The sequence below is a fragment of the Melanerpes formicivorus genome, unplaced genomic scaffold (assembly GCF_026170545.1).
Source record: "Melanerpes formicivorus ecotype bairdi unplaced genomic scaffold, bMelFor1.0.p_v2 SCAF_33, whole genome shotgun sequence".
Lineage (NCBI taxonomy): Eukaryota > Metazoa > Chordata > Aves > Piciformes > Picidae > Melanerpes > Melanerpes formicivorus.
In genome coordinates, this window is record NW_027142385.1 from 7,298,506 (window position 1) to 7,316,296 (window position 17,791).

The window sequence follows — 17,791 nt, forward strand, 5'->3', positions numbered from 1 at the left end:
TTGCTGTTGCTGTTGCTCCTACAGAAGTACAAAGGAGAAGTGGAGCAGCAGCTTGCCCGGCTCAAGGAGGAGAGCAGAGCTCAGCTGCTGGTGGCTCAGCGCTGGGAGGGCTGGTGGGCAAGGTCCATCCAGAAGATCAAGCAGCTCTATGCATGAGACCATCCTGCTGAGGTCCTCCTGCCCCTTGTTGGCGCAAACTGACGAGTCTGAACCTGTGCCAGTGACGTTCCCCACTCAGCCCAACAGGATCTCCCCTTCTGTTCTTCCTTCCTCTTGCCCTGAACAGGTGCAGTGGGGCCAGGAACTCTTCTCTGCCTCTTGAAATGAATAATAAATATCCAAATCTGACTGATGTGACTGAAATGGAGACTGTGCAGTGCTTCCTCACTGGAGTGAAATGGAGACTGTGCAGTGCTTCCTCACTGGAGTGAAATGGAGACTGTGCAGTGCTTCCTCACTGGAGTGAAATGGAGACTGTGCAGTGCTTCCTCACTGGAGTGAAATGGAGACTGTGCAGTGCTTCCTCACTGGAGTGAAATGGAGACTCTGTGCAGTGCTTCCTCACTGGAGTGTGGTGTGAGTGAAATGGAGACTGTGTGCAGTGCTTCCTCACTGGAGTGAAATGGAGACTCTGTGCAGTGCTTCCTCACTGGAGTGTGGTGTGAGTGAAATGGAGACTGTGTGCAGTGCTTCCTCACTGGAGTGAAATGGAGACTCTGTGCAGTGCTTCCTCACTGGAGTGTGGTGTGAGTGAAATGGAGACTCTGTGCAGTGCTTCCTCACTGGAGTGTGGTGTGAGTGAAATGGAGACTCTGTGCAGTGCTTCCTCACTGGAGTGAAATGGAGACTGTGTGCAGTGCTTCCTCACTGGAGTGAAATGGAGACTGTGTGCAGTGCTTCCTCACTGGAGTGTGGTGTGAGTGAAATGGAGACTCTGTGCAGTGCTTCCTCACTGGAGTGAAATGGAGACTGTGTGCAGTGCTTCCTCACTGGAGTGAAATGGAGACTGTGTGCAGTGCTTCCTCACTGGAGTGAAATGGAGACTGTGTGCAGTGCTTCCTCACTGGAGTGTGGTGTGAGTGAAATGGAGACTCTGTGCAGTGCTTCCTCACTGGAGTGTGGTGTGAGTGAAATGGAGACTGTGTGCAGTGCTTCCTCACTGGAGTGTGGTGTGAGTGAAATGGAGACTCTGTGCAGTGCTTCCTCACTGGATGGTGGTGTGAGTGAAATGGAGACTGTGTGCAGTGCTTCCTCACTGGATCCTGGCCAGAGTGCAGTTAACTCATGGTGGTGCCAGCTGCAAGAGGAGGAGCTGGAAAGCCCAAAGGCCAAGCAGTGCATTCGTGCTCAAGTTCATGCCCAAGCCTCAGGCAAGGCTGAAGCAAGTCTGTGTCACAGAGCTGTGCCAGTCAAATGCAGCCTGGTTCCTAATGGAGTCCAGCAAGGGAACTTTTTCTTCAGCACAGATGAAGCTCTTCCCAGGGACATCCTCTCTCCCTTCACCCTCTGGATGACTCTCTACTCACAGCTCCTTCCTTCAGGCTTAGAAATCCGAAAGAGAGGTTTAGAAGTGAGAAACAGTTGACCTGCAGTGACTATTTCCCACAGCAGGGTCCACAAGTGAGGGTTTTATCTGCCATTTGGAATGCTTTCCAAGGCTGGGCTTGAAGATAAAGTCCTCTTTGTTCTGGGAGGTCAAGCCAGTTCCTTGAGGAGTCATCTTGCTGCTTCCAACCACATTGCTTTGAAATAACTCTCGGGACAAATCTGGGGAGCTTGAGTGACTGTCACAAATGCTTCAGCTGCTCTTTGTGCCTCTCAGGGCGTTCTGGCATTGACTGCAGCCACATCCACACAGTTGGGTTTTGTTTGTTTGTTTGCATTCCTTGTGACCCCCCCCCGAGCTGTTCACTCCTTTGAGTTCGGATACGGTGAATGGCAAAGAGAGTTCAGGCAAGGACCTGAACTCCTCTGGCTCCACTGCTCTTGCAGATGTGGAAAGCAGAAAGTGAAGCAGAGGGGGGGAAGCATCAGCTTCCTAATGAGGCAACAGTTCAGAGTGTGGGGATTACATTTCCTGAGGGATTAGGTGTTTGCCCTGTAAAGGCACGTGGAAGGACACAGTGCCTGCTGGCACAGCTGCACAGCTGCACTGCAGTAACCAGGAAGCCCACAGCTGCTTTGATTCTGGGTTCATTTCACTGCTCAGTTTGAGATGGCAGCTTCTTGTTCTCCTTTCTTCAACCTGTTCATCATCCCCTGCCCATCCCCACCCCCAGAGCTCTGTGTGCCATGCAGGTAAGTGTATGAGGGTGGTCAGGTGCAGGAAATGAGATGATCTGCCCAGTGGTCTCCTGCCTTCTGCTGTCATTGATGCTTTGGAGGAGCATTTGGAGAGGATATTTGCAGAATCCCAGCGTGGTGGGGTTGGAATCATGGAGTCATAGAGTGGCTGAGACTGCAAGGGACCTCAGAGATCAGCTGCTCCAACCTCCCTGCATGGTGGGGGTTGGAATCATGGAGCCATAGAATGGCTGAGACTGCAACAGACCTCAGAGATCAGCTGCCCCAACCTCCCTGCATGGTGGGGGCTGGAATCATGGAGTCACAGAGTGGCTGAGACTGCAACAGACCTCAGAGATCAGCTGCCCCAACCCCCCTGCATGGTGGGGACTGGAATCATGGAGTCATAGAGTGGCTGAGACTGCAACAGACCTCAGAGATCAGCTGCCCCAACCTCCCTGCATGGTGGGGGCTGGAATCATGGAGTCATAGAGTGGCTGAGACTGCAACAGACCTCAGAGATCAGCTGCCCCAGCCTCCCTGCATGGTGGGGGCTGGAATCATGGAGTCATAGAGTGGCTGAGGCTGCAACAGACCTCAGAGATCAGCTGCCCCAGCCTCCCTGCAATGGGCAGGGCTACCTCTCAACTGCACTTGGAGAAGGGACCTCTGGAGAGCATCCAGTCCAACCCCACTGCTAAAGCAGGGCACCCACAGCAGCTTGCCCAGGAGCACAAAGGCCGGGGGGGTTTGAATGCCTCCAGAGCAGGAGATTCCACAACCTCTCTGGGCAGTCTGCTTCAGGGCTCCAGCACCTTCACTCCAAAGCAGTTTCTCCTCCTGCTCAGAGGGAACCTCTGACCAGAGAGTGAGGAAGAAGCACCAGAGAGACTTTCTGGAGGGCATAACAAAGCCAGTGAAGGAACTTTTTTTCCTTTGCTACCTGTATTTTTAGAACCAAACAATGTAATGTGCCCACTGACTCTTTCAGATCCACTGGATCCATCTGCTGGATGCCTTCCCAAGGGCTGGGACAGAAAAGCTCTCTGTGTTGGCCTGAAAGAGGCACCCTGCACAGGTTCCTCCCCTCAGGGCTAGTGGCTCTATAAATAGAGGTTTGACAAACAACTCTTCTAGTCGGTTTTTTTTTCCTCCCCCCTCTTCCCTCAGGCTCCAATCATATGCTGCAAAGTGCTTTTCCTCTGACTCCAGACTAGAAGCTGTGCCTGGAAAGGTTGCTGTGCCAGGGAGCACTTTGTGTGGCTGCAGAGGATGTGGCAGAGGCAGGACTGAGCGTCCAGACAGCAGCTCGAGCTGCAGCACCCCAGTTGTGTGCTCACTGAAGGTAATTAGCAACATAGCCTGCAACAATCAATGTGCTTCTAGCAAGCTCCTTTGGAGGCTGCATGCAAAGGCTTTGTGTCTTTGGCACAGGTCCCATGGTTCACATGGAAATTTTCCCTTCCCTGTGGCTAGAGGAGGGATTAATTTGAGCTTTGAAGGTGAGACAGCTCAGCAAGGGGGAGGTGATCTTTCTGGCTGTTGGAAGGAGAGGCCTTTCTCTGGGGTACAGAGAAATAACCATTCATAGGCATTACTATTGTCAGCTAACATGTCTCTGTCAGAGTTGAGTTTATCCTTCTCCTTGTGTCTCAAGAGAGGCAGGGATGTACTGGAGAGCGTCCCACAGAGGCTATGAGGGTGATGAAGAGACTTAAGCATCTCTGCTGTGAGGCTGCTGGAGCCCTGGAGCAGGCTGCCCAGAGAGGCTGCAGAGTCTCCTTCCCTGGAGACTTCCCGAGCATGTCTGGATGTGTTCCTGTGTGGCCTGCCCCGGGTGATCCTGCTCTGGCAGAGAGGTTGGACTCTATCTCTAGAGGTCCCTGCCAAGCCCTAACATCCTCTGCTTCTACACCTTTGGAGGGAGCTGTGCCTGGCAGCTCCTCTTCTGTGAGGGGTGGAGGCTATCATCTGAAGTGCTAGCTCTGCACACCTCCTGTTGGGGTTGGTTTGGGGGAGTTGATTAAACTGTAAGGGACGTGTGCTGGAGATGAACACCTGGGGTCTGCAGAGATTCAAACCAGAAAGCTTTCCCAAGGCACTGAGGGCTGTGCTTAGATCTTGCTGCAACAGAGATGGCTTCAGATGGCTTACAGGCACTGCCTCAGTGGCTGCATGTCCTGGTTCTTACAGCCTGGGTCCTTCCAAAGACTGACTCAGAGCGCAGCTGCTTGCAAAGCCTCCTGATGGAGCATCACATTTCTCTCATGGGCAGATATTTATAGCTGCTGTCCCTTTCTTTTTGTGTTTGTTTGTTGCAGATTGAAAGCTACTGGGAATAAGAAGCTGCCCTTCCCTCTCCTACTCCAGAGGACTCCAGGGAAGTGTTGGGATCTCTTGTTTGCCTCTCTGCTGTTGCTGCATCTATCTGGTAAGCATCTGCTGGCAGGCTTGGTGGTGTGTAAAGCTCCCTCTCTGTGTCTGTGCTGTGGTGAAAAGCAGAGCAGCAGCAAGACAGAGGCAATGCATTTTGTGGCAAGCCTCTGTCAGAGCTGTAAGGAGGAGCAGTAATTTGTGTAACATAAAGTGGTGCTGGTAGAGGGAGAAGGCTCTGAAGGGAGAGAGGGAGAGAAAAAGCAAGCCCAGTTGTGTCTAAATTAGGCTGCTAACACCACAGCTGGCTCACAAACAAACCTTCAAGCACAGAACTTTCCAGTTCCACTGCAGCTCAGGCCTTACAAGAGATGGTTATCTGTCTCCTCAAACACTGCAGACTCCCTCCAACGTGACCAGGGATGGCTCTGGGGCTGTCAAACGCTGCTGCTTTCCAGCACTGAGAATCTTTGTAGCCTTGGATATCCTTCCTGAGTGTGCCTAGAGATTCTCTTGAGCAAACTCAACACTGTTTGAAAGGAATCTGAGACCAGGACTATCTGCTAGCTATGAAATGAGGGTGGTGAGGGACTTGGAACAGAGAAGCTGTGAAGGCTGCAAGCCTGGAAGTGCTGAAAGCCAGGCTGGATGGAGCCTTGAGTGACCTGGGCTAGCAGGAGGTGCCCCCATGGCAGGGGATTTGGAGCTAGATGACCTTTAAGGTCCCTTCCAACTAACCCATTCTGTGAACTCATTAATTATTACTGATTGTACTGTGTTTCTGACGCTGCAGTTTGCTTTGGTTCACATTGTGGGTGGCTGCATTTCCCCAGTGGTGAAGTTATGGGATGCAATAATCTGTATAGACTGTGGTCAAAGCTGAAGGGAGGAAAAAACCCTCAGCACAGACCCACAGAGAGCACTTGAAGCTCCAGGAAGTGTCACTGTGTCACAGCTCTGCCTTTTGCATTTCTGTGCACTCTGAGCAGTGCCTCCTGAGTCTCTCCCTGCATGCTTTCCAGAACCATCTGCCCCTACCTGTTGCAGACCACTTGGTGTAAATCACAGGATCATAGAATGGGTTGGGTTGGAAGAGACCTGAGAGATCAGCCAGCTCCAACCCTCTGCCATGGGCAGGGACACCTTACACCAGCCCAGCTTGCTCAGGGTCTCATCCAACCTGGCCTTGAATACCTCCAGGGAGGGAGCATCCACAACCTCCCTGGGCAACCAAGGGATGGGACATGGCACTTGAAGCCATGGCTTGCTTAGTCATGAGATGTTGGGTGCTAGGTTGGACTTGATGATCTCTGAGGTCTTTTCCAACCTTATTGATTCTATGTTTCTATGAACCTGTTGCAGTATCTCACCACCTTCACAACATTAATAATGCTTGGACCTGCTATTGCTTCTGGACTCCTTTTCTCCTCAGCTTCCCATTTACTCCTCAGCAGCAGCAGCTTCCACTACTAATGAGCAGAGCAGCCATGCAGTTAGCCACAGCAGCCTCTCAAAACCTGTGCCAGATCCTGAGAGCATCTTGGTAAAACCCTAGGGAGCTCTCTTTCAACACAGCCCATCTTAAAGTGTTCCTTTGCCATCACAGGCTTGCAGTGGGGAATGGAGAAGTGCTCTGCCTCCCTCATGACCTTCCCTGCCCTGAAATCCTGCAAGTATCCCATCCTGAAGCTAAGGAATAGCACAGCTCATTGCTGCAGGAGCTCTGCTTCACTGGCAGGACCAGCAGTGACTCCTTCTTTACTTGAGGGATCTCTGATCAGCCACTCTCTTCAAACAAAATGGTAGTAAACAACTTCTCTGTTAGCCTGCTTGCCTTGCAGGCTAACTCTGTGCTTGCACAGCATGAGGGAGGCCTCCTTCGTTGTGGGGCACAGAGACCATGAGCAAGAGGTTAGTGCTGGCTTTATCATCTGGGTGTAATCACTTGTGTGCAGGTGTACACACAGGACCTCAGTGTGCTCCTGAGTCAGGGAGGTGAAATGAATGAGCACATAAGGAGTTCTTGTGGGTTCAGAATCCCAGCTGCTGAGTCAGGGAGGTGAAATGAATGAGCACATAAGGAGTTCTGGAGGAAGGAGTAACCCCTCAGTCTCCTCATCATGCTCATCTCCCCTCCTGGGCTTTCCAGTCTCCTCATGAGTGTATTTGTGCTATGGCAGCACTTTGGCCAGGACCAGAAGCCCAAGGGTAGCTGCTCCTCTAGAAATCTTACACTTGCAGGGGTCAGCTTCACTGGGATGCACACTCACATGCAGTTAGACTCAGCCCAAAGCTGTCTTGAAGCTGCATTAAAGAGGAGCTTCACAGTGGAGGAGCAGTGCATGGCCTGAGTGATCTCCCTGCCCTGTTGGACCACTTGTGACATCCCAGCCCGTGGCTCTTCCCATCCTTGCTCACCACCTGCTGACCCTCTGCAAACAAAAGGAATGCAGCTGGGAAAGGTGGTCTCTCAGCCAGGCATTTCTGATGCTTTCAAGCCATTCCAAAGCCCTGTGTCTGCCAGGTTGCTGGTTTCTCTGGATGCTGTTTCGAGTGTGATGTGCTTCAGGTCGTTCAGAGCCTCCAGGGAGCAGTTATGTAGGAAGTGGAGCACACACTTGACTGGCAGCCCCCACCAAACACATGTTCTTCCCCCTCCTTCCCCCCCCCCCCCCCAAACTCTGATTTACCCACAGCCTTGGAGAGCTGCCAGCATCTCTCTGCTCTCTTGTGTGCTGTGTCTCAAAGCTGTTACTCATCTGACAGCCCTTGAGGGTGGATGCAGGCAGTGTCTAACTCTGGAGCAGGGAGCACAGCACCTGGAGTGAGGCCTTGGACAGCTGTCAGCACACCAGCAGGTCCTGAAGCTCACTGTGGTTTTATCTGGGGCAAAATCCTGACAATCCCTTTCTTTCCCCACCCTCCCCTGCAGCTCCACGAAGCTCCAATCCACAGAGGAGAAGCTGATCCAGCTTTCCCCCCCCAGTAAGCACTGGGGTTTTTATTCCCTGACCTTTTTAAACTGCTGTTCCTCTCTTCCAGGCATATTCATGTATTATTCAGGGGATATTTCTCCTCCTTCCCCCTCCCTCCAGGACTATTTTATCAGCAGCCAAGAGTGCTGGCTCCAAAGTAAGTTTCTTTGTTTGGACTTTGTCATTTTTGTCCCTGCTGACTTTGGTTTGAGTGCTCTGTGGGGCTGGGTTTCCTGGTACAGCCTGGGCAGTGCCAAGAGGGTGACCATGTGGGGGTTTGTCTGCAGCTGTCTGTGCTGCTGTGGGGTTGGGTTTGATCCCTGTGGGCTTGTGAAGACACCACTGAAAACCCCTGGTGAGAGCACACACAGCCTGTCTGCGTGGCTGCTGCCAGGAGCTTTTCATGCAGTCACAGAATCAACCAGGCTGGAAGAGACCTCAGAGATCATCAGGTCCAACCTCTCACCCAACACCTCCTGACAGCTAAACCATGGCTCCAAGTGGCACATCCAAGCCTTTTGTGAACACCTGCAGGGATGGGGACTCCACCACCTCCCTGGGCAGCACATCCCAAGGGCCAATTCCTCTTGCTGGGAAGAGCTTTCTCCTCACCTCCAGCCTAAACCTCCCCTGGCACAGCTTGAGACTGTGGCCTCTTGTTCTGGTGCTGGGTGCCTGGGAGAAGAGCCCAACCCCCACCTGGCTACAACCTCCCTGCAGGGAGTTGCAGAGAGCAAGAAGGTCTCCCCTGAGCCTCCTCTCCTCCAGGCTAAGCAACCCCAGCTCCCTCAGCCTCTCCTCCCAGGGCTGTGCTCCAGACCCCTCCCCAGCCTCCTTGCCCTTGTCTGGACACCTTCCAGCATCTCAGTGTGCTTCTTAAGTTGAGATGTCCTTAAGTTGAGATGGGAGAGAGGCAATAGCTGGAGGATGGTGAGAAATCTCTGCTGGAACTGTCATAGAATCACAGAATAGTAGGGGTTGGAAGGGACTTCAAGAGATTAAGCCAGAGCAGGGTCACCCAGGGCAGGGCACACAGGAACACATCCAGGAGGGGTTTGAATGTCTCCAGGGAAGGAGACTCCACAACCTCTCTGGGCAGCCTGTCCCAAGGCTCCAGCAGCCTCACAGTGAAGTTTCTCCTCATGTTCAAGTGGAATCTCCTGGGTTCCAGCTTGTACCCATTGCCTTGTCAGTGGGCACCACTGGAAAGAGCCTGGCCCCTTCATCCTGACACCCACCCCTCAGATCTGTATAGACACTGCTGAGATCTCCTCTCAGCCTTCTCCTCTCCAGACTAAACAGCCCCAGGGCTCTCAGTCTTTCCTCACAGCAGAGATGTTCCAAGTCCTTTCCATGACCCTTGTAGCTCTCCCTTGGACTCTCTCCAGCAGGTCCCTGTCCCTCTGGAACTGGGGAGCCCAAAACTGGACACAGCATTCCAGCTGTGGTCTCAGCAGGGCAGGGCAGGGCAGAGGTGGAGGTAGAACCTGCCCAGACCAGCTGCAAGGAGCTGTGGGAAAGCTTTGAATCCATTGCAGGTGCCTTGAATGACCTTCAGCAATGATTTCTCAGCCAACCTGCTGGATCCTGCCCTGGAACAAATTGCAGCACTCACATGGCCCCACCTCTAGGAGAAGCAATCAAACCAGGGAGTTCAAACGGGCAGGCAAGGTTTCAGGCAGCAGCAACAGCTAAGAAGTGACTTGGGCAAATGCTCCTTGTCAGCTCCTGTTTGTTATCAGTCTGCTTTGGTCCAGCTGCAGCGAGCTGACTCTTATCTCTAGCAGTTCACCTTCAACAGCCACCATTCTCTTCCCCTGTTGATGCACACACCCTCTCAGCACACAGCTCTCTCCTCTCTCACCAGGACGTGCTGGGCCTGACTATTTCTCTCTCCTGTGCTGGGCTCCATCAACGTGTGGAATCATCTCGTCCACGTTGGACTAAACGAGGAGGGAATCTCGGAGCTTTTCGTGCCTTCCGAAGGCAGCTCACAGGCAGGCTCTTGAGAGGATGCATACCACGGAAATGAGTCATTGGGAAACCCAGAGCAGCCCTTGCAAATGAAAGGGAGGGGGGGGGGGAAAGGGCTCTGCTTAGAGAAACACAGCAGCAGATTGAATTCTCTCTCTCTCTCTCTCTCTCTCTTCCTCCAAGGGGAAAAAACCCGGATAATTCACCCAGAAAGAGAAGAGCTCAGTTAGTGCAGTTTCTGCAGAGGGGACTGGAAGACCTCTGAAGAGGAGAGGCTGAGAGAACTGGGGCTTTTCAGGCTGGAAAAGAGCAGCCTGAGGGGGGGATCTCATCAGTGCCCTAGGGGTGAGTGGTAGGAGGATGGAACCAGGCTTGGTTCAATGCTGCTCAGTGACAGGACAAGGAGTAAAGGGCACAAACTTGAACACAGGAAGTTCCATCTGAACATGAGGAGGAACTTCTGTAATTGAAGGGTGGTGCAGCTGTGGAATAGGCTGCCTGGAGAGGTGGTGGAATCTCCACCTCTGGAGCCATTCCAAAGCCACCTGGGTGTGTTCCTGTCTGACCTGCCCTGGGTGACCCTCTGTGATGAGGGTGGTGAGAGCCTGGCACAGGCTGCCCAGGGAGGTGGTGGAAGCCTCCTGCCTGGAGGTGTTTGCAGCCAGGCTGGAGGTGGCTGTGAGCAACCTGCTGCGGTGTGAGGTGTCCCTGCCCATGGCAGGGGAGTTGGAACTGGCTGAGCCTTGAGCTCCCTTCCAGCCCTGACACTTCTGTGATTCTTATCTAGGTGACCCTGCCTTGGCAGGGGGGTTGGGCTCGATGATTTTCAGGTCCCTTCCAACCCCCCACCACTCTGTGACTGCTCCTGTGTCATTCACTCTTTATTGCTGTGCATTACTAGAGGAGGCAGTGAAATTGTTATGCTAATAGCCACTCAGAGTGAAAGTATTAGACCTGGGTTGCAAACGTGCCACTGCCTCAGCCATCAAACTACTCCCCACAGGCCTCTGGGTTCGGGGTTTGTGCTGTTATTGCCATGGGAACTCAGCTCCTGCATGTGACCCTGTGCTGCATGTGACAAATGTCATTAGCAGAACTCAACAGCTCATGGTCTGGGGTGAATGTGAGTGGAGTAGGGCAAACTGCACATCACAACTGACATCTGGGGTTAAAATCAAAAAGGGAAGAAAGCAAGCCAGCCTGGGAAGCAAGAAGGAAGCTGGAACAGCATTGCCTGGCTGTTAACCTGGACTGCTTTGTCCAGTTCTGGAGCCTCTGTTCCAGGAAGGATCTGGAGGGGCTGGAAGGTGTCCAGAGAAGGACCATGAGGAGGAGCAGAGGGCTGGAGCTGCTCTGCTGTGAGGACAGACTGAGGGAGTTGGGGTTGTGCAGGCTGGAGAATAGAAGGCTCTGAGGAATCCTAATTGTGGTCTTCCAAGAGCTGAAGGGGGTTGCATGAAAGCTGGGGAGGGACTTTTGAGGGTGTCAGGGAGGGATAGGCTGGGGGGGGATGGAGCAAAACTAGAAATGGGGAGATTGAGATTGGCTGTGAGGAAGAAGTTGTTCCCCATGAGGGTGGTGAGAGCCTGGCACAGGCTGCCCAGGGAGGTGGTGGCAGCCTCCTGCCTGGAGGTGTTTGCAGCCAGGCTGGATGTGGCTGTGAGCAACCTGCTGTGGTGTGAGGTGTCCCTGCCCATGGCAGGGGGGTTGGGACTGGCTGAGCCTTGAGCTCCCTTCCAGCCCTGACAATGCTGTGGTTCTGTAACAGGGCACAACCAGACCCTGCTGCAGGTATCTTCAACATTTCCCCTGCCCACACAGCAGATGAAGGGTTTTCTGTGGCTCTGTCACACACTCAAGTGCTGGCTCACATTCAGCATTGCAAACCATATCTGAATGTGTTAAGAGCTCTACATAAATACTAGAGGGGGGGTGGGGGGAATGAAGTGTCATGCTGCAAGCTGTGTTTTAATAACACAGCCATGGGGGGAGGCTGCAATAGTAATTTTCATCCTGTGAGTCGTGTTTTGGTCTGTGTGTAGCAATCTACATCACACTGCTAGCAGAGATGCATGGCTGCTCTTTCTGGGAGCTCAGTGGTCATTAAACTCAGCAGAAAAGAAAGCCAGTCCTCTGAGCTTAAATGAGATTTGACTACATCCTCACTTCGGGGGCAGTTTGTTCCACAGGGCTCAGTTTCATCCCAGCAACTGGAAGGTCCATGCTCAGTAACCTCGAAGAAGAGGGCAGAGGAAGAAAAGGAATCTGAAGATGATATCATCCCCAATGAGTTAATGCTGCTGCACACACTCTGCTAGCTGCCTTTCAAGTGCTTCTTTCTCATGGGCTGGCCTTGGAACCAAAAGGAACAGTTCATTAGCATTCCCTTTCCCTCCCTGCAGGCGCCAGGACGTGCTGACGGTCACACCAGGGCTGGCCCCCATCCTCTGGGAAGGAACCTTCCCCTCTGAGACCCTGGACAGTGCCTACAGGCTGCTGGATCTCCCCATAGGGGTGAGAACCTTTGCCATTGGGGAGTGAGGCACTGAGTGGCACAGCTCTTGGGCTGCTGTACTTCTTCTGTGGAAAGGCCACGCTGGCTCTTCTTGTCCCGGTCTGTAGCAGTCTTCTATGCCCTTGTAATGTGCCCGTCCTCTGCAACAGGCTCAGCACCTGAGGCACCTGGAAGCATGGTCAGTGCTTCTCAAGTGCCTTGGGAATCTGAGCTCCTGGCAGGTGGTTGGTTGGTCCAAGCTGTCTACAACTCCCTGAAGGGAGGTTGTAGCCAGGTGGGGGTTGGTCTCTTCTCCCAGGCAAGCAGCACCAGAACAAGAGGACACAGTCTCAAGCTGTGCCAGAGGAGGTTTAGGCTGAATGTGAGGAAGAAATTCTTCACAGAAAGAGAGATTGGCCATGGGAATGTGCTGCCCAGGGAGGTGGTGGAGTCCCCATTGCTGGAGGTGTTTAGGAAGAGCCTGGATGAGGCACTTGGTGCCATGGTTGAGTTGATCAGGTGGTGCTGGGTGAGAGGTTGGACTTGGTGATCTCAAAGGTCTCTTCCAACATGGTTTGTTCTGTTCTGTTCTGTTCTGTTCTATTCTATTCTATTCTATTTGTTCCTTGGCCTCCAGTGCACCTGACCTACTCCTGGTAAGTGTGCAGCAGGATTTCTTGGACCTTCTCAGGAGAGGGCTGGTGCCAGCCCTTGCCAGCAAGGACTCTGGTCTGGGAGGACAAACAGTGTGAATACATCCTGCAGATACCTTCCACATTCTCATCTGCAGTTTGCAGACCTGAGCTGAGGCACAGCTCAGCCCCAGCCTGAGCCTCTTTTGGGCTGGTTTCAATCACAGATGTGCTCTGAACCTTTTCCCTGGTTCACACATCTCCCTGGGCCCTGTCATCTTTTCCAGCACAGAAGATCTGGTGCCGAGGAGTTCTTGTTCCCATCCCTCGCTTTGATCCTTTCCAGCTTCTCTGAGCTCTGTGAAAGAAATTGGCTGGGAGCTGCTGGAGCTGACAGGGCTGATGCACTGCCAGCAAACAGGGTGACTTCATTTCACCACGAAGTGCTGGAGTGGAACCCTGACTTCAGCCTAGGCTGGGGTTAACATTTCTCTGTGCTCCAAACCAGGCAGTTTGCAGCCTTTAAAGCCTCACAGCTTATGCAGGAGGGGAGAGGGGAGGGGAGGGGAGGGGGATGTCCAAACCCAGGGGAACAGCCAGGGCTTGCTAATGACGGCTCGGTAATTGTCATCTGAGGTCACAGCACGGAGGTTCTCCTGCCGCATCCCTCGCCACGGCACGTCTGCCATCGACATCTCCTCTGTTACCTCCCGAGGCGGCTAGCAAAGGGCTGTGCGAGGCTGTGTCATGCTCATTTAGTGCCAGCAGGGAGAGAGACCGGAGGGAGCAGCAGAGAATGGCAGTGCTGGAGCAGGGGTGAAAGGGCTAAGCTGGCTGTTTCTAAGGGAACCGCTGGGGGGCAAAAAAAAGGAGGGGGAAAAGAAAGAAGGGGAAAAAAAAAAAAGAAAGAAGGAAAAAAAAAAAAAGAAGAAAAAAGAGAGAAAGAAGAAAAAGAGCAAAAAAAGAAAGAACAAAAAGATAAAAGAAAGAAAGAAAAAAAGGGGGGAAAAGAAGAAGAAAAAAGGGGGGAAAAGAAGAAGGAAAAAGGGGGGAAGAAGAAGGAAAAAGGGGGGAAGAAGAAGGAAAAAGGGGGGGAAGAAGAAGAAAAAGGGGGAGCAAAGAAGAAGAAAAAAGGGGGAAAAGAAGAAAAAATGGAAAAAAAAAAGAAGAAAAAAGAAGGAAGAAAAAAGGGTAAAAAAAGAAGAAGAAAAAAGAAAGAAAAGAAAAGGGGAGGAAAAAAAGAAGAAGAAAAAAGAAAGAAGAAAAAAAGGGGGGAAAAGAAGGAAAAAAGAAGAAAGAAAGGGAAAAAAAACCCAAGGACAGAAAGAAAGAAGGCTCCTTTGGCAGAGAGAAGAGGGGGGAGAGGTGCCTGAATATCCTTGCTCCTCTTGCTGCACGGCAGTGCATCAAGCATGCAAAGCTTTAGGGCCCCACCACTGATTGCAGATGATTTCAGGAGCTGTTTGTGAGCTGTGTGAGCAGGCTGGAAATGGCACTCGCTGGTGGCACTGCAGGCACTGCAGCTGCCAGCCTTCACAGGACCCACAGCACAGATCAGGCACAAAACCTCCAAGCCCAAACCCCCTCCTGGCAGCTGGGGCTGTTGGTTTGTGCTTTATCCAGCTGGGTATATCTTCCCCAGCCTGTCCTCACTGCGGTGGTGCTGGAGGAAGGCATCCTTCTAGTTAGATGGTGGTTGGACTTGAGGATCCTAAAGGTCTTTTCCAACCAAAAATTATGATTCTGTGGTTCTGCCCCTTGACTCTGCTCTGCTGAAGCCCCACCTTCAATCCTGCCTCCAGTTCTGGTGGCCCCAGCAGAGGGACACAGAGCTGTTGGAGAGAGTCCAGAGGGAGGCCACAAAGATGATCCAAGGGCTGCAGCATCTCTGCTATGAGCACAGGCTGAGGGAGCTGGGGGTGTTCAGCCTGGAGAAGAAAAGGCTCTGGGGGACCTCAGAGCTGCCTGCCAGGACCTGAAGGGATCCTGCAGGAAGGCTGCAGAGGGGGTCTAGAGCCAGACCCAGGGGGAATGGTTTGAAGCTGGGGCAGAGCAGGGTTAGACTGGAGCTGGGGAAGAAGTTCTTCAGTAGGAGGGAGCTGAGACTCTGGCACAGGCTGCCCAGGGAGGCTGTGCATCTCTTTGTAAACAGTCTGCATGCCAGGAGTGAAACCAGGGCCTCATTCTGCCAGCTGCTGTATCTGTGTGCGTGGATCCTTCCACAAGCCAGAAGGAACTGCCTGGTCTGAGCTGCACAGAGAATTTTCTCTCCTGCTGTCAGTATCAGGCTGGGCTGTGCAGATCTCTCAGAGAAGCATTCAGACCCAATAAAAATATCAAGTGATGTAGCAGCCACAGATCCATAACTCAGCTGTGCCAGTGGCTAATTGCCCTTATGCCTTAATTATGCTCTAAATTGGTCTGTGGTTGCAGCCTGGATCTGCAGCCATTGGGCTTCACTCTGCCATGCTAAATGACTTGAATTCCTGGCCTGATATTCATAGCCTGCACTAAATCCACCACGAAGGAGCTTCTCCAGCACAAAAGGTGCATGGCAGAGAGTGGTCTGTGCTTCTGGGGTACCTGTTCTGGGAGGTTTGGTCTCCAGCTCTCCTTTCTAAGTCACCTTTGGGTCAAATCCTGGCCACTGTGACTGTCAGCCTGATTGGTGCAGTGCCAGACATGTTTCTCTTGCTGGCAGTGCCGTGGCTTCTCCCCAGGGGAAGGTCTCATGTCACATGTTATGTGACACAGTTCTGCTCGACAGGGCTCTGCTTTGAAGCAGCACTTCCAGGCTCCCCGTGCCTGCAGGGAGCAGGAGGATGTGACTGCAGAAACACACTCCCCAGAGCAGTGTGGGAGATGCTCCCTGAATCAGCTCCTGTCCTCCTCTAATTAACGAAAGGTTGGACTTCTGTTGTCATCTCCTGCTGATTAATCCCCAGCAGCAAGCTCTCCTGCTGCCAGTTGGGCTGTGCATCCTGAGGCCAGTGTGGCAGCTTCCCAAGGACCTACTTCCCCATCTGAATCCCCCACCAGCTCCCATTGCTCCGTGGGGAAACTGAGGCACGTGGCAGTGAGGCAGCAGCCCGGTGCTTTTCCATGGGAGATCTTCCCCTGCTCACCGCAGGGCACAACCTGCCTCCCATCTCCTGGTGCACAGGGAACACGGAGTTGGAGACGCACACGCGGCAGAGCATGAGAAGTGAATCACCCGATGTAAACAAATCATCAGCTGCTTCACACTGCCTCAGGACCTTTCAAGGTGTTCCTGCCCCAAGCCCTAGCTCAGGAGCTTGTTGCCTTCCCAAGAGCCCCAAGCTCCATCCATCCCTTTCTGCTCAGCTGGAACAGGCTCATCATTCACTGTCCATCTCGTTTAAGTACCCATCAGGCTTTTTCTCTCCTGGTCCCAGCTGGGGCCTTGCATGGTGCGAGGGAAGACTCCTCCGGGGGGCAGGAAAGGGCGACTTGCAGCGCTGAACACGATCCTAGGTGGGGCCTGGCAATGATCCTCTCCTTCTCCCCACGGACAGGACACGAATCGTTTCCACTAATCCCCCTTTTCACTCCTATTTGTCTTTCCCTCAACCCTCCCACAGGTCGTGTTCCTGCCATCGCTGCCCAGAATTGTCACTTGGAGCCACTTTGATCTGCGACGATAGCTCGGGAAGGACTAGAAGTCAAACCCTCTCTGCGTGAGAGCTGTGCCTGGGGGGCATGGAAACGAGACGGGCTCTGAGCAGACCGAGGATAAGAACAGCAGTTACACATTCCCCGCACAAAACCAGCCCGGGGAAGAGCCAGCCCTGTGCCTCTGGCTGCTTTAATGCAGCAGGGATGTGGAAAAGAGCTCGAAGGCTGCAAGCTCCCTGCCAGAACGGCTGAGTTTAGTCCTCTACCCTTAGTCATGGAATCATTAAGGTTGGAAAAGAGCTCCAAGATCACCTCACCTTGTTCAGCCTCTGTTTTTCTCTAGCAAGGGGCTGTCTCTTGTTCTGTGGCATCACAGAGACAGGCTTGGTCATTCATGAGTGAGTAGGAGACACGCAGAGTGAGCTCCTTTCTCCGTGGGGATTTGCTCTGCTCTCAAAGGGCAGCTCTGAGTACCAGAGGTGCTGTTGTCTTACTTGGGTTCCCCCTGCTTACCTTCTGCTTACCTTCACTTTCCTTCACCATCTCCTTCCTTCACCATCTCCTTCCTTCACCATCTCCTTCCTTCACCATCTCCTTCCTTCACCATCTCCTTCCTTCACCTTCATCTTTCCCTTCTTTCACCTTCACCACCTCCTTCCTTCACCTTCATCTTTCCCTTCTTTCACCTTCACCACCTCCTTCCTTCACCTTCATCTTTCCCTTCTTTCACCTTCACCACCTCCTTCCTTCACCATCTCCTTCCTTCACCTTCATCTTTCCCTTCTTTCACCTTCACCATCTCCTTCCTTCACCTTCATCTTTCCCTTCTTTCACCTTCACCACCTCCTTCCTTCACCTTCATCTTTCCCTTCTTTCACCTTCACCATATCCTTCCTTCACCTCCCTGCCCCAGCAAGTCCCCGTGGGTTTCCTAAGGGTGAAACACACAGAGGGCAGCAGATGCTCTCCAGGTGAGTGACAGTGATGGGGACAAGAGGAGAAGGCATCCACAGCAGTGGGTTGTGATTTACTCCTGTTAAATCCTTGACCCTGCAGTTCTGATGCACACAACCCAACAATTTAGGGAACAAACCCCATGGCAGAAGTGACTTTTAAATGCCTGCCTCCCCACCCGGCTCCCTCCTGGAGCTGAGTGATGCTGCACTGACTTGGCTCTCCCTGGGCTATATTTAGATCCAACACAGATCCACCAAATGTCACTGCTTTGTGCAGAGCCGAAGCCCTGAGAGTAGAAAGGCAGCTTGAACCAGGGGCTCTGCTGCTCCTCTGCCCACCTTACCTTCCCTGCCCCTCTGCTGAACCTTCAGCTGATTGAAATCACCAGATGAGTACAAATCACTTTTTTAAGTGCTTCATTTTGGGGCTGCTTGGCTGTTTTTCCCTTTTTTTGTAGTGAGTTTTGC

General features: G+C 52.7%; 1 protein-coding gene and 1 long non-coding RNA gene across 3 annotated transcripts in view; both read left to right on the forward strand.

Annotated features, from left to right (window-relative positions):
* Positions 1-351, forward strand: part of CCDC180 (coiled-coil domain containing 180) — a 32,019-nt gene extending 31,668 nt beyond the window's left edge. The window contains exon 37 of the mRNA XM_068155610.1: positions 25-351. Within this exon, the coding sequence (XP_068011711.1) occupies positions 25-156 (132 nt within the window). The 3' untranslated portion in view covers positions 157-351. The remainder of the gene's footprint in view (positions 1-24) is intronic.
* A 1,924-nt stretch (positions 352-2,275) lies between these two features.
* On the forward strand, positions 2,276-16,683 carry LOC137449779 (uncharacterized). Of its 2 annotated transcripts, none has more exons than XR_010989487.1 (4): positions 2,276-2,298; positions 4,605-4,714; positions 7,699-7,788; positions 16,334-16,683. It is a non-coding gene; the product is annotated as an uncharacterized lncRNA (long non-coding RNA). The 2 variants fall into 2 exon arrangements; XR_010989486.1 differs by lacking the exon at positions 2,276-2,298 and adding an exon at positions 3,468-3,628.
* The last annotated feature ends 1,108 nt before the right edge of the window (positions 16,684-17,791 follow it).